The sequence below is a fragment of the Lampetra fluviatilis genome, assembly GCF_964198595.1.
Source record: "Lampetra fluviatilis chromosome 45 unlocalized genomic scaffold, kcLamFluv1.1 SUPER_45_unloc_2, whole genome shotgun sequence".
In the NCBI taxonomy this organism is placed as follows: Eukaryota; Metazoa; Chordata; class Hyperoartia; order Petromyzontiformes; family Petromyzontidae; genus Lampetra; species Lampetra fluviatilis.
Genome location: NW_027620426.1, coordinates 425,690 through 441,305, shown reverse-complemented (window position 1 = coordinate 441,305; position 15,616 = coordinate 425,690). Strand labels below are relative to the sequence as shown.

The 15,616-nt window shown below is 49.9% G+C and overlaps 1 protein-coding gene across 1 annotated transcript in view; it reads left to right on the top strand.

The window, feature by feature from the left end:
- The window catches only part of LOC144953825 (uncharacterized), a 29,938-nt gene extending 17,047 nt beyond the window's left edge, over positions 1 to 12,891 (top strand). The window contains exons 6-11 of the mRNA XM_078884474.1: positions 5,346 to 5,453; positions 7,412 to 7,504; positions 8,071 to 8,385; positions 9,788 to 10,099; positions 11,253 to 11,363; positions 12,462 to 12,891. Coding sequence (XP_078740600.1) covers positions 5,346 to 5,453; positions 7,412 to 7,504; positions 8,071 to 8,385; positions 9,788 to 10,099; positions 11,253 to 11,363; positions 12,462 to 12,802 — 1,280 coding nt within the window. The 3' untranslated portion in view covers positions 12,803 to 12,891. The remainder of the gene's footprint in view (positions 1 to 5,345; positions 5,454 to 7,411; positions 7,505 to 8,070; positions 8,386 to 9,787; positions 10,100 to 11,252; positions 11,364 to 12,461) is intronic.
- The last annotated feature ends 2,725 nt before the right edge of the window (positions 12,892 to 15,616 follow it).

Sequence of the window (15,616 nt, the reverse complement as noted above, 5' to 3'; positions counted from 1 at the left end):
CCTAAAACCGCTTTCCGGACACCTGGTGGCCTATTTGAATTCAACCGTTTGCCCATGGGCTTACATTCCGCTCCCGCCACGTTCCAGAGACTCATGGAATTGGTTTTGTCGGGCCTCCAATGGGACACCTGTTTGATTTATCTCGACGATATCATCGTTTTCAGTCGGACTTTTGAGGAGCACCTCCAGCGACTGAGAGCGGTGTTCCTCAGGATGCGTTCCGCTAAGCTTAAATTTAAACCGGCTAAATGTTTTCTGCTTCGGGAATCGGTCAGGTATTTGGGCCATATCGTGAGTCGTTCAGGGATCTCGACAGACCCTGCTAAGACGCACTGCGTCAGCTCATGGCCAACGCCAACCTCGGTCACGGAGGTTCGCAGTTTTATTGGTTTCGCCTCCTATTACCGTCGTTTTGTCAAGCAGTTTGCCACCATAGCCAGGCCCCTGCACGCTTTGACGGCTAAGGGTGTGCGGTTTCACTGGGGGGCGGAAGAGGAGGCTGCGTTCTGCTCCCTTCGTGACGCCTTGGTGCAGGCTCCCCCCTTGTGTTACCCCGATTTCACACAACCGTTTTTGCTTGACACAAATGCCAGCAACACGGGTATCGGGGGGGTGCTCTCACAGGTGGTCGGGGGGGTTGAACGGGTGGTCGCCTACGGTAGTAGAGTTCTTTCCCCCGCCGAACAACGCTATTGCGTGACTCGCCGTGAATTGTTAGCGATTGTGTTTTTTACACAGCAATTCAGGCCGTATCTTTACGGCCGTCATTTTACGGTCCGTACGGACCATGCGGCTCTACAATACGCTATGCGCGTGGCACAGCCATCGGGCCAATTGTCCCGATGGTTGGAGGTCCTTCAGGACTACCAATTCACGACGATTTACCGCAAGGGATTACGACACTCAAATGCGGACGCCTTGTCGCGGTTGCCACCGCGCACGGACTGCGCATGTTTGCTGGGATCGGCGCGGTGCAAACCCCCGGTCGCCGACACCCCGGGAGTTGCGCTCGCCGCCACTGACACCCCGGGAGTCGACGCTCCCACGGGGAGGGATTCGCTGTTGTCTTTGCCCCTCATTGAGTGGGGCCGTCTCCAAATGTCCGACAGCTCCCTACTTACGCTACGTCGAAAAGTTGGCGCTCCCGAGGTAGGGGATGCGCGGGTCGGTTCCTGGGTGTGCAGACAGGGCCTTTTGATGAAGTGGGACAACATGTCCCGGCGTCACGCGCTCGTTGTGCCTGTTGCTATGCGGGGTAGGGTCGTTCTGGCAGCTCATGAACGGCTCATGCATCTGGGTTTTCACAAAACGCTCGCCCTAATCCAGCGAGACTATTATTGGCCGGGGATGGGTAACGACGTGGCGAACATTCTTAAGGGATGCGTAGGGTGTGCCAAAAGAAAACCGCCACCATTGGCAGCTAATCCACCGCTGCAATCCATTCAAGTTTCGCGCACAAACGAATTGGTTGCGTTGGACATCTTGGGGCCCTTTCCGGCTACACCGAGGGGAAATAGGTTCTTGCTGGTTGGCGTAGAATACTTCACCCGATGGCCCATGGCATGGCCACTCGCCAACCAGTCGGCTGCAGCGGTGGCGGACGCCTTCGTCCAGGGTTATGTTTTGGACAAGGGCGCCCCCGAACGCTTGCTGACGGATCAAGGAAAGAATTTTTCGAGCGTTTTGTTGCGCGAGGTGTGCGACCTGTTGGGTACAAAGAAAGTGCGTACTTCCCCCTACCACCCGCAGACTGACGGGATGGTTGAGCGTCTGAACAGGACGATTACGTCTATGCTGTGCCAACAGGTCTGCGACGATCAGGTTGATTGGGACTTACAGGTGCCGGGGGTACTCGCGGCCTATCGAATGGCCCCTCATGCGGCGACGGGGTTTTCCCCATTTTTTCTTATGTATGGGCGGGAGGCCGATCCGGCCATGGACGTCCAACTGGGGATTTCCCAGCCACGTGCAAAATCAAAATTGGCAGATCACATCAAATTTAATATCGCCAAATTGACTGAAGCGCGGGAGGCGGCGAGGTTGAATTCGCGGTCTCGGCAAATCGCGAACGAGAGATTGCATGGGCGGAGGGTGCATACGCACGATTGGAAACCAGGCGATAAGGCCTGGCTGCATTGTCCACATGCACCGTTGGCTACGTCCCCCAAATTGTTGAGACCTTGGAGGGGACCGGTGGAAATTGTGCGGGTTGCACGACCCCAGAGTATACAGATTAAATGGGAAAAACGCCGTTGGTACGTGCACCCCTCCCGACTGAAGCCCTATGCGACACCGTGTGACCCCGTTCTGTGCCGTAACGACCGGGCGTGTGATGTGACCGTCGACTTGGGGGGGGATGTGTCGCAGGCTGATCCTCACGTGTCTCCACCTGACCCACCCCCAGGTGCCTCGGGCTTGACGGCTGGTGACCGTCGGGAACCGGAACCCCGCGGCACGCGCGGGTCCTCGATGCCTGGCCAATGTCTTCCTGAACTGCCGGCACCACCGGACGGTCAACCGCGTCTGGTGCCGTACGACGGGCCGGCAAGGCGGACTCGGGCTAGGGCACAACAATTTTCATGAAGACGTTTTTTTTCGACACCGAGCTCGCCCGGTGTTCCCCTCTGCCGGGGTAATGTCCCGTTCTAGGGACGCTCGGAAAGAATGGGACGCTGCACGAGTCGAAAAAAAGAAAAAAAAAATACGTTTATTTTTCTTTCTGCATACACATTGGTATTGTCACTCGCCGGATTGTATATATTGTTCTGTTGTCGTGGTGGCATTGGTTGATGGTTGCGGATGGCAGTGTTCGCGTTGTGTTGTGTTGTTACGTTAGTTGTTGTTCTTGTTGTTGTTGTTGTGTTACGGGGCACACAGGGGGAAGGGGGGTTTGTATATTTTTATAGCAGCCGGGTCGGCTACGAGCTATGTGGTAGGGGGTGATGTAGTGGTGGTGTTGACGTGCGCCGACTGTGACAGTGATGGATCACGTGGCGGCACGGGGTGCGGGGTTGGGCACGCGTTGTGGGCGTGGTATGGACGCGCGCGCCGGGAGTGACAGATGACGGGGCGGCGCGGCGTGGGTGGTGAGGCACGCTGAGATGTGGGAAAACAGGATCGTAGCCAGCGCCCAGTGATTGGTCGAATAGGATGGGTGCTCGCAGCGACGTCCGCAGGTGGGGTATAAAGGGGGACGCGCGAGAGCACTCGAGGAGAAGTTATCCAGTTGAAGATCGAAGACGGAGTTGAAGACCTAGTGCCCCGAGACCCCTAGTCCCGCCGTCCTTGTAGGGACCGGGGCCCTGTGTGGCTCGGAGGCGAGACTGTGGGACCCGGGGTCCGACGCCCACGTGGGTCGGGCTGGGGACCCACAGTCAAGACGGACACCCCGGGCAGGGAGTGTCCAGAGTAGCTCAATGGGCGTTAGTCGTCAGAGTAGCTAAGTGGGTGTTGGTCACCCGAGTAGCTCAGTGGGCGTTAGTCGCCAGAGTAGATAAGTGGGTGTTAGTCACCCGAGTAGCTCAGTGGGCGTTAGTCGCCAGAGTAGCTAAGTGGGTGGTTGTCACCCGGGATACTAAGTGGTTGTTAGTCACCTGTGAACGAGTTTGGTGAAATAAAGAGTGTGCTACCCGTGAAGTCGTCTCCCGCCGAGTTACTACATTACGACTTTACACTACTAGCTTGTTTTCTCGTCCAAAGACTGGGTGTATATTGCAGTGTATATTGCAGTAAATGTGAAATATTCAATAGAAAAATTGTTCAGCTCATGATTATTAATGAGGGGGGGGGGGTTGCCCCATGTGGAGTGATGTCACCCGCTAATAGTTATTGTGGAGGGGTGCAGCATGTGGAGTGCGTGACCTTGTGCGTTTACTGTAAATTTCCACGTGGGCATGTCACGCCACATCCGGTCCGAAATAGCCACCCCGTGTGAGCTAGCGTTAGCGAGCCCGGAGGAGATACCTCACTAGGGTAGCTGGTGAAGGGGCAGTTATATACCCCTTAGTGTTTGAGGGCTTATTGTGAAATAAACGTGTTGCCTCCAAAGAAGTCTCTTCCTCCCTCGTGTGAACCACTACATTATTATCAGAGCGTGTTTGCATGTTTTTCGACAAGTTTGTGTGGTTAATGGAGATTTCATGCCTCGCAAAAAATAGATCTATTTGGTAGTTTGAACATCCTAACACCATCATGGGACCTCCCTTGCCAGTGTAATGTGAGGATATATCCGGCTCACTGACGTATCACAACTCGTCAAGATGATTGGCTCTGCCGGTCCTGGGTTATAGCCAATGGGGGGAAGCCTAGGGGCGTGGCCCTGACGTAATGGAAAGGTGACAGCTGTAAGGATTGGTTCTGCTGGCTTTGGCCACAGCCAATGGGGAGATGAGTCAGGGGCGTGGTCCCGGGAGCTGACGAGGGAGCCTGGAATGTTCCATGGAGGCTAACCAGGATTGGGGGAAACGTACCACGTGACCCGGGTATTAAATAGGGGTGGAGACGAGCGACACGTGGTCAGAACGGGAACGAACTGAGGAAGGGGGCCACGCGGGAGCGGGGCTCCGGGTTGCCACGTTGCAGTGTGTCTTGCTCTCTATCTGTCCCTCTCACGCTGCCTGTCAGCAGCGTGAAGGAAAGCTGTAATACAAGTTGAATAAAAGACGGATTCCAGAAGTCGCCTCAACGAGCTTTATTACACCAGTATCAAAATATAAGAATAGGTTCAACCATTTCTGGAAATAAAAAAGTAGGTGTTAAGATGTTAAAACACCAAACAGAAACCTTTTGCAAGGAATTGTCTGCACTCATCACACTTACCAATAGTGGACATGCAAACAAAAACATGCTCTGGTTATATATGGCAGTCTTTCACAAGCATAGCGAAGGGAGGGCATGACTGTGGCCAAGAAGACCCGAAGCTTCGTTAGGAGCAACCGACCAGGTAACTTCCACACAGCAGCGTTACGCAGCCGATGAAAGGATAATGCCGCCTGACTGATTCAGAGTGAGACCTCTGCTGTGTAAACAGGAGCTGGTCATAAGCACACCGCCCAGGTATGGGAATCTTTCCACTCTCTCCACAACTGCTCCATCACACAAAATACCCATACTTAGTTTTGGTGGGGCTGGTGGTAAGACCCCACCTCTTAGTGGCATACTCCAGTTTCAACAGCAGCACTTCCAACTCTTTATTTGAGTGAGCAGCAATCATCAGATCATCAACATACATAGACACATACACAGACATACACACAGACACATAAAGAGAAACACACAGAGACACAGAGAGACAGTGACACACACAGACACACACATAATCCTGCGTGCGTCTCTTTTTTAAACAGGAGGAAGCAAGACAGCGGGTATTGTGGTGTCCGTGGTTCTGCTGCTTCTGATTGTCGCTGCTGCTGCTGCGTTCATTTACAAGAAGAAGGGGGGAAGATTTCCATGCGGTAAAGTAGCGACCATTTTTACTTCTCGCGTTGCACCTGTGAACTCGAATCTTTATTTATTTATTCACTGGAGGCGGAGAAAATCCCAAGATCCGTGAAGCTCTTCATTGACTTCATGTCCAGTTTGTGCACGGCGTCAGAAAGTTGAAAATCAGAATATTTATTTATATACTTGAAGAAAAAATCCCAAGAGTCCTGAAGCTTGTTATTCACTCATGGTCCAGTAAGGGGGCGTGAGGTCATAAAGTTCAGAATCAGGTTTATTTATTTATATTTTTATACTGGAGGAAATCTGATGATCTATGAAGCTCTTCTGTTCCCACAGATGGCACCTTTAAGTTTTTCACCAGACCAGGTAAAAGCGTGACAGAATGTGACCACCATTGGACTTGCACTCTGGAGAGAGTGGCGGTTGACTCAATAGGGGAGACAGCTGATTAAATAGCCACTAAAGCCACCTTCAATTTAACGCGTATTAGGGCTTTCATGCCAACCAATATCATTCATACTCTATGAGACATCTCCTTTACCAGTGGCAAAATATAGTGATAGGTTTTTACCTTTTCAACTGGTACAAAAACTGACACCTTTATACAAGGCATCATGTTTGCAATAACCACAACACAAGCAGTCAAAATGCAAACAAAAAGAAACAACTTTGATAATGATAATGATATGCACTGTCCTTGAAGTTGATCGTTCCACACCCGAGACAGCTTTTCTTAGAGCCTAGTCTCCATTGGTGTTGGACCAGATGACGCCAAAAGGCGTACTCACAATATCATTCATGATAAAGGTTTTTTTTGGGTTAGATTCATAATCAAGTACTAAACTAAAAGTATTTGATTTTACCAAGTAAGGCCCCACTGAAATATGTAGCATGTTTCCAGAAGCCTGGCTATCACAAATGATAGAGGCTCAACAAAGTGGCTACCCACCACGTGGAAATGTACAGCAGCCGAATACTCTTATGAACGCCTGCTGATTCGTATGCATATGCGTGCAGTATTTTCATTAAGTTGTATGTAGTGTACAATGCACTGTACGTAATATTTAACAATGGAATCAAGTGTAGCTACTTTGTCACGCACGCGGTGCCGATCACCGGACTGGTTACAGCCTTTGGAGTGGTTTCGCCGAATCGGCCCGGGACCGCCGGATAATGTTGGAAGCCAGTTAATCGCGTGCTGGATAATCGATGATCAACTGTCATGTTCAGCAAAGCCAAGTCTGAGGTCAATAAATGCCCCATGCATAAAAGGGCGTCGCTGATTGGCTGAGGGTGAGATTTTAGCTTCCTCGCCTGGTATATAGGAAGTTGTCAGTTTGGTTCTGACCCTGACACCTGCTGTATATTTGGAGTTTGCATCTCTCCCTCTGCCCGTGGTGGTAGCGTCGATTTTTTCTCCAGGTTCTCCGGTTTTTCCCTCCACATTTAGAATCAACGTCACACATTTAAGAGTATTGGCTGCTGCTATACATATCTACGCGATGATGATGATGATGGTAATCAGCCACTTTGTTGAGCCGTTATCATTTGTGATAGCCAGGTTGCTTCTAAAAAAGAGCTACATAGCTCAGTCAGTAGGGCCTTACCTGGTAAAATAATAAAGAGTTTCGCTTTAGTAAAAATGAAGTATGCCAAACATCCTCGGTGGTGTGAACTGGCAATATCAGGGCTGCACACAATTTTGTTACATTTTGCCTGCATTCACTTGATTTTTTATCTTTTCTCGTTCAACCTCCAGAAGGGGAGCCTGGTAACTCTAATCAGCAAGAATCGACTGCATTGGGTCTGCTTAATGGGAATACACAAAACTAGTATCTTTTTTTTATAAAAATGAAGTATGCCAAACATCTTCGGTAGAGTGAACGGGCAATATCAGGGCTGCACACCCTTTTTAACATTTTGCCTGCATTCATTTGATTGTTTTTATTTTCTTTCTTTCATCCTCCAGAAGGGGAGCCTGGTAACTCTAATCAGCAAGAATCGACTGCATTGGGCCTGCTTAATTGGAAGGCACCAATCCCTGAGACTGGACCTTATGCAGGTAAAGATGAACAGCAAATCACGCAGATTGATTCCAAACAAAATACTTGGGGCCCTGCAAGGATTTGTGAGTGGCTTCTTCATACTCCAAAACATCTGCATGTACACCACCTTGTCTTACGGGCCACGGGTGAAAATTCAACCACAACCTCACCACACGGGGGCAGCGCAGTTTGGCGAAGGTGGTGAGGAAAGGAGAAGAGGGAACAATGTTGGATTTTACCACGCCGACCTCTAGCCGTCACAAGCTTAGCTCAATATTTTGCATGTAGTTTAGTGGTAGTTGAATTGAAGGTGGAGGGGTTACCAGCCCCTCACACCCATCGAGAGAACCCATTTGGCTGCAGTGGTGGCTACAAGTGCCATGATGGGTTTAGCCGATAGGAATTGTCCTTCCCTCCATGGCATTGCTCACATCCACCACAGTGTTGCTGTCCAACATCACCACGGAGGTAAGGGATTGTGTTTGCCGTACTCCCCCACTATAAACACACACGCACACAGAGAGAGGACAGAGATGAACACCAGCATTTACTGTGGCGTCGCATTTCCTCCACTGCTCACCAGTTGTTCGAGACATGGATGAGTCGACGGCTGCCAAGCTCATCAAAGGGAAGAGGCCGGAACTGAAGAAGTGGATTGGCAGGAACCCCACGTACCTGCTCGACTACTTGGAGAGCAGGGATTTGATCTCTCGCGACATATACAAGAGAGTCCGCGACATGCCGGTGCAAGTGGAGCGCGCCAACTTTTTGATCGACGAGTTCATTGACAGGGACGAGTGCCTCATACTCTGGAGGGCTCTCGAAAGCCTACAGGACCACTACCCCCAGCTGACGGAGTGGATCTCAGCCTGTGCATCGAGCATACATCATGCTTGTGGTAAATCAATGCTAAACGAAATGCTGCAGCTGCTTTGATATGAAAAAAATACTCATGCTATGGCTTTGTTGTGTTTGGAACTCATTGGCCTACACCAGAAACAGCCTTGTTCATGTCCTTGTCTCTGCACCTATGTTAGACCAGATAATGAAGCCAAAAGACGGACAGTACAATGACAATGTAAGCAAACACTGCTTTGATATTCCATTGGAACCTCATTTGCCAGTAGCAAAATATGATAATTGTTTTTTTACCCTTTTATCTGGCAACAAAACTGACACCTTTTTTACAAGGAGTCATGTTTGCATTGACCACAATACCTGCAGTCGGAATACAAACAAAAAACATAACTCTGATAATGTATGCACTGTCCTTGAAAGTGATTGGTCCACACCTGAGACAGCTTTCCTTAGAGCCTAGTGTTTTTTTGTTTGCATTCCGACTGCAGGTATTGTGGTCAATGCAAACATGACTCCTTATAAAAAAGGTGTCAGTTTTGTTGCCAGATAAAAGGGTAAAAAACCAATTATCATCTTTTGCTACTGGCAAATGAGGTTCCAATGGTGTAAATGCTTACCCCGAGCTCTCATATTCTGATGGTGCATTGTCTTTGAGTTGTGCGCCTTTTGGCGTCATCTGGTCCAACACCATGTGAGACTAGGCTCTAAAGAAAGCTGTCTCGGGTGTGGACCAATCAATTTCAAGGACAGTGCACACATTATCAGAGTTATGTTTTTTTACTCTTAGGTTTTTTCGGTAAAGTCACGTAGGTAAAAACATAAAATTAAAATTAATAAAAGTAATAATACAAATAAAATAATAAATCACGACGTTTCGGAGGCAACACAAGTCTCCGTCATCAGGTGGGACCATCACAGCCAGATTTGCTGCATCAAGTGAGGCAAAAACAAATTCAAGATACAAGTTCATACATACAAGTTAAGGGGGGGGGGGGAGGAGGGGGGGAGGAGCTTATTTGAATGTGGTAGCCAATGAATGGAACGTATTGGGGGGGGCCGGGCTAAAAGAGAACAACAGGTCACATGCTAGAGGTGCACATGGTGCTAGAAGAGAACGACAATGCACATGTTGTTTTACCCAGTAGTTTAGGGGTAGTTAAATTGAAGGTGGAGGGGTTACCAGACCCACGCACCCATCCAGAGCACCCATTTGGCCGCTGTGATGGCTACAAGTGCCATGAGGGGTATACCCGATATGAATTGTCCTTCCCTCCATGGCATTGCTCACAACCACCACCGTGTTGCTGTCCAACACCACCACGGAGGTAAGGGATTGTTTGCCGGACTCCCCCACTATATACACACACGCACACAGAGAGAGGAGAGAAAGAGATGAACACCGGCATTTACTGTGACATCGCATCTCCTCCACTACTCACCAGTTCGAGACATGGACGAGTCAATGGCTGCCAAGCTGATCAAAGAAAAGATGCCGGAACTGAAGAAGTGGATTGGCAGGGACCCCACGTACCTGCTCGACTACTTGGACAGCAGGGATTTGATCTCTCGCGACATATACAAGAGGGCCCGCGACATCACGGTGAAAGAGGAGCGCGCCAACTTTTTGATCGACGAGTTCATCGACAGGGAAGAGTGCCTCACGCTCTGGAGGGCTCTCGAAAGCCTACAGGACCACTACCCCCAGCTAACGGAGTGGATCTCAGCCTGTGTGTCGACCACACATCACGCTTGTGGTAAAGCAATGCAAAACGATACACGGCTGCTGCTTTGATATAAAACAAATACTTCTGATGTTACGGTTTTGTTGTGTTTGGAACTCATTGGCCTACACCAGAGACAGCCTTGTCCATGGCCTTGTCTCTGCACCTATGTTAGACCAGATAATGAAGCCAAAAGACGGACAGTACAATGACAATGTAAGCAAACACTGCTTTGATAATTTTGGAATAATAACCCTCATTTAAGTGTTCGGAACTTATTGGCCTCTACACCAGAGATGGCAGACAGCGCTGCTACAGTTGTGGAACCAAAACTTGGGTGCCATCCTTGTTAAGAGGCACACGGGCGCGAAACATCGCCCCGGTGAGTGAACGAAAAAATATCACACGATGGCCTCCCGTCCCGGTATCGAAAAGCCGTGTTGTTTTTGTGTAGTTTGTTTGTTTGTTTTGAAGCTTGAGAAATGCAAAAATAACGGATGAAAGTTTAAGAACAGGTGTGATTTATATACACAGCCGTGTCTGGCAATAATAAAAACAAGAGGTGGTGTTAAGATGTAATGCAGAATTTAGATGCCTTTTGCAAGATATCATGAACTAATGCATTAACCCACATACACACATCATACTTGTGTAAATACATGCAAACATGCTCTGATAATAACAATGTAAGGCATTGTCTCTGCACCCCTAGCAGTGTGTTAGTAGATCAGAGAATGCCAAAAGGCGAACAGTACAAAGACAATCCCAGTGGCGCAATGTTAACTACCTCGCCTGGTAAGCAGGACGTCGTGGGTACAATGCCAACCCTGACGCCTGCTGTATATTGGGAGTTTGCATCTCTCTGTCTCTCTCCCCGTGGTGGTCACTGCGTGGAAGTCCTCCAGGTTTTCCTCCCTCCACGTTTAGAATCAACCTCGTGCGTTAAAGAGTATTTGGCTGCTATACATTTCCACGTGATGAGCCCACTTCGTTGAGCCGCTATCATTCGTGATGGCCAGGTCGCTTCTGAAAATTTGCTACACAGCTCCGTAGCGGAGCCTTACCTGTTAAAATAAAAAAAAATTGTTTAGTTTGAGTAAAAATGAAGTATGCAAAATAGCCTCGGTTGAGTGCACATTTTGACTGCATTCGTTTGATTTTTTATTTTCTCTCGTTCAACCTCCAGACGGGAAGCCTGGTCACTCTAATCAGCCCGACTCGACTGCATTGGATCAAGATGAACAGCAAATCACGCAGATTTATCCTAAACGACATACTCGGGTCCCTGTAATTACTGGTGAGTTTAGTCTAGTCTATGGGCCTCTATGTATATATATATGAGTCTCTTTGTATATACATATGGGTCTATATGTAACTATATGGGTCTATATTTATTTTTTATGGGTCTCTGTGTATCTATATGGGTCTGCGTCTCGATGTATCTCTATGGATTTCAAGTATTTGGCTGCTGCTACAAATGTCCACATGATGATGATGATATCAGCCACTTGGTTGAGTTGCTACAATGTGTGGTGGGCAAGTCGCTTCTGAAAGAGATGCTACAAGAAAGCTCAGCAGTGGGGTCTTAGACCTGGTACAAATAAAATCTGTTGTAGCAGCAGTAGTTGCTACGTCAAAAACTCGAACACGTGGTTAATCCGCAAGCCAGATAAACCACACATGCGGATTATGATCAAGAACCTGGGTAGTGAGATACTGGGTAGTGAGACAGTGGGTAGCGAGACACTGGGTAATGAGACCCTGGGTAGTGAGACACTAATTGTGAGACACTGGGTATCGATACACTGGTCGTGAGACACTGGGTAGTCAGACACTGGGTAGCGAGACACTGGGTAGCGAGACACTGGGTAGCGAGACACTGGGTAGCGAGACACTGGGTAGCGAGACACTGGGTAGCGAGACACTGGGAAGCGAGACACTGGGTAGTGAGACACTGGATATTGAGACATTGGGTAGCGAGACACTGGGTAGCGAGACACAGGATAGTGAGACACTGGGTAGCGAGACATTGGGTAGTGAGACACTGGGTAGTGAGACACTGGGTAGTGAGACACTGGTGGTAAGATTCGACCATAAAGAAGGCTGCTGTCTCTGTTATAGACCAATCAGTTTCATAGACAATGCAAGTTTATTATTAGAGCCATATTTGTTTACATGTTCACCACAAGTACCATGTGTGTGGTTAATGCCACTAAGTAACTTTATTCCTCGCAAAAAAAAGAAATGCCGTCTATTTAAGATGTTTGAACATCTTAACACAACTCCTGTCAGAAAGGGTAAAAAAAACATGTTTTTACTTGACAAAGCTTTATAGCTCATCAGATTATGTTTGTTTATTACCACCACCAACCCACCCACCCACCACCATCCCAAGACAAGGAGCTGCTGCAGATCCACCAGACTCTGTGCGACAACGACGTCGTCTCGGCCTACCCCTACGTGATGAGGCTCGCGGGCCTGGCGGAATCCTTCATCAGCGAGGCGAGCGAGAACCACGAGCGGAACGTGAACGAGAGGAACTACGCCATGCTCAGGCACTGGAGGGAGAGCCTGGGCCGGCGGGCCACCTACGGCAGGCTGGCCGAGGCGCTGGACAAGGCCGGCTTTAGTGGAACGGCGTGGATGGTGATGAAGCTGTGCGACAGCTTCGCTAGGCGGGAGGAGGAGGAAGAGTGGCGGGAGGAGGAGGTGCAGGACATACATATAGACTCCTAGAGACACAACAGTAAGAAGTGGAGGAGGAGCAGGAGTAGGAGGAGTTGGTGGTGGAGGTCTTCCTCTTTTCGTTTTTCTCGGTATGTGTCATTGCCGTTCGTTTTTAGTTTTGTAACTTCAACTCTGGTGGTGGTGTTGATGGGGATGTGGTGGTGATGATGATGGTGGTGCTAAGCGGTGGGGATGATGGTGGTGCTAAGCGGTGGGGATGATGGTGGTGATGGTGGTGATGGTGGTGGTGGCGGTGATGAATGATGGTGGTGGTGGTAAGCAGTGGTGCTGGTGGTGGTTTGTGGCTGTGGAGAGCGGTGGTGGTTAGCAGCGTCTACTACAACACTAAAGACGCCCACGAGCTCCTGTATACCAGGCCAGGTAGTTAACATCTCGCCAGGGTCCAGGATCGAACCTTTTGCCCTCCAGTATACCAGGCGAGGGAGGTAGCAGCTTCTGCTACAAAAAGACAAAGAGGGCAGAGTTCGATTGTTGCTCAAGGCCACCAACCACCAACCACTCACCACTACCACCAAACCCTGCCTCCCCTATGTCGACTCAGCCCTCAAATGAGTTGTCCCTGCTTACTGCGGTGGAGTCGTAGCAGTAGTGGTCATTAAACATCGCCATTGGGGAGAGAGAAAAAGGCGGCAGGGCGTGCGTGGCGTGGTGTTGACTAACCCACCTATCCACCCAGGCACCTCCTGGTGCCATAGTACCGACATTCATCACGAACAGCCACTTGGGTGAGTGAGTGTGTGGGTGAGTGTTTGGTTGAGCGAGTGGGTGAGTGAGTGTCTGGGTGAGTGTCTGGGTGAGCGAGTGGGTGAGTGAGTGTCTGGGTGAGTGTCTGGGTGAGCGAGTGGGTGAGTGAGTGTCTGGGTGAGTGTCTGGGTGAGTGTCTGGGTGAGCGAGTGGGTAAGAGAGTGGGTGAAAGAGTGCGCGAGAGAGTGTGGTGCCTCAAATATTGGAAGAAGAAGTCACCCCCTGTGAGTGGCTGGCTGAGGTGCCATCTGTTGAGGAAGTACTGAAGGCGATCCGGAGTGTGAGACCAGGAAAAGCACCGGGCAGAGATGATCTCCCAAGCGAAATGCTGAGGGAGGGTGGCATTTGTGCACAGACTGCCCTACATGACATCATAAGAACTGTCTAGACCAGTGGAGGAGATCCACAGGAGTGGAAGGATGCCCTGGTGGTCCCCCTCTTGAAGAAGGTGGACCGCACAGACTAACAACTACAGGGGCATCTCACTCCTCAGTGTGCCCTGAAAGGTCCTGGCAAGGATTATTCAACATCGCCTTGCCAGGCACGCTGAGGAGAGGCTTGCTGAGCCCCAATCTGGTTTTGAGAAAGGGCGGTCCTGCACGGATGCCATATTTTCTGTCCGTCTGCTACAGCCGAGGTGTAGGGAATTCCCACAAGACCTACATCTCTGCTTTTTTGACCTGGTCAAGGCCTATTATACCATCAGTAGGCCTGGGCTTTGGGTTGTTCTTCGTGCTTTCGGAGTCCCTTACCCGCTGCTTACGATCATTAAGGACCTTCACCATGGTGAGCGGGCCCGGGTAAAACTACGTGGCCGGGAGTCGGAGCCATTCCCTGTGTAGTAGAGTTACCCACTCGATGTTCACAAACTGGGAGAGCTAATCGTTGACAAGGTTTTCCCGCGCGACCTAACGGTCAGGGTCAGATAGGGTGAATTGGGATCCTAAAGCAGATTGGGAACGACCAATCACAGGGTTCCACAAGGTGGCCGGGGATTGGACAACCCGGCCACAAACAAGTATAAAGCCAGAGCGCTCAGAGCTCTCGGGGAGTTCGACTACACGAAGACCCAAGACGGCGGAAGAAGCCTAGGACCCTGGACCAAGCCCTCCAGCCCTTATAAGGGCTAGGGTTCAGAGTAACCAGTGGTCGGGGAGACATCTCCCTAGGTCCAGTCAGAGGACATTGAAAGATCGGGATATTAAGTAGCCTGTAGGGTGCGGAGGCTTGTACGTTCTGAGTGTAACGGGTGAGGGGACCGTATACCCCTCAGTGCATAGGGACTGTGTTCATAAGACGAATAAAAGTGTGTGCTACAAAATACGTTGAAGAGTCCGTCTGTACAAAACTACACCTGTACACCTTGGGGTGCGACAGGGATGTCCTCTGGCTCCCACATTATTTAACATCTATTTTGACCACGTAGTTCGTGAAGCCTTCAATTGCTGTATGGGAGGGATTTCCATCTGGTACAGATACAATGGGAGGCTGATCGATGCCCGGGTGCAATCAAGGGATGGCTCCCTATTGGTGAACCACGTTATGTATGCCGATGATCTGGTAATTGCTGCTCACTCAGAGGAGGAGTTGGAGGCACTGCTGCTGAACCTGGAGCTTGCCACTAAGAGGTGGGGCTTTACCATCAGCCCCACCAAAACTAAGCACCTGCCTGGATATTTTGTACCATCGGGCACTCCGCCCCCACAACTCCCAATTGGTGATAGGGCAGTTGTAGAGAGAGTGGAGAGTTTCCCATACCTGGGCAGTGTGCTCATGACCGGCTCTGGTTTAACAGCAGAGGTCTCACTCTCGGTTGCGTAACGCTGCGTGGAAGCTACCTGGTCTGTCGCTACACACAAAGCTTCAGGTCTTCTCGGCCACAGTCATGCCCTTCCTTCTCTATGATTGCAAAACGTGGACCCCCCCTAATGGAACATCTTCGCCGGTTAGAAACATTTAGGCTGGCCTGCCTACGATCCATCCTGGGTTTAACCAGGCAGGATTGTGTGAGGAGCTCACACATCCTTAAAGATCTGGACAAAGTCCCAATGGTGAGCT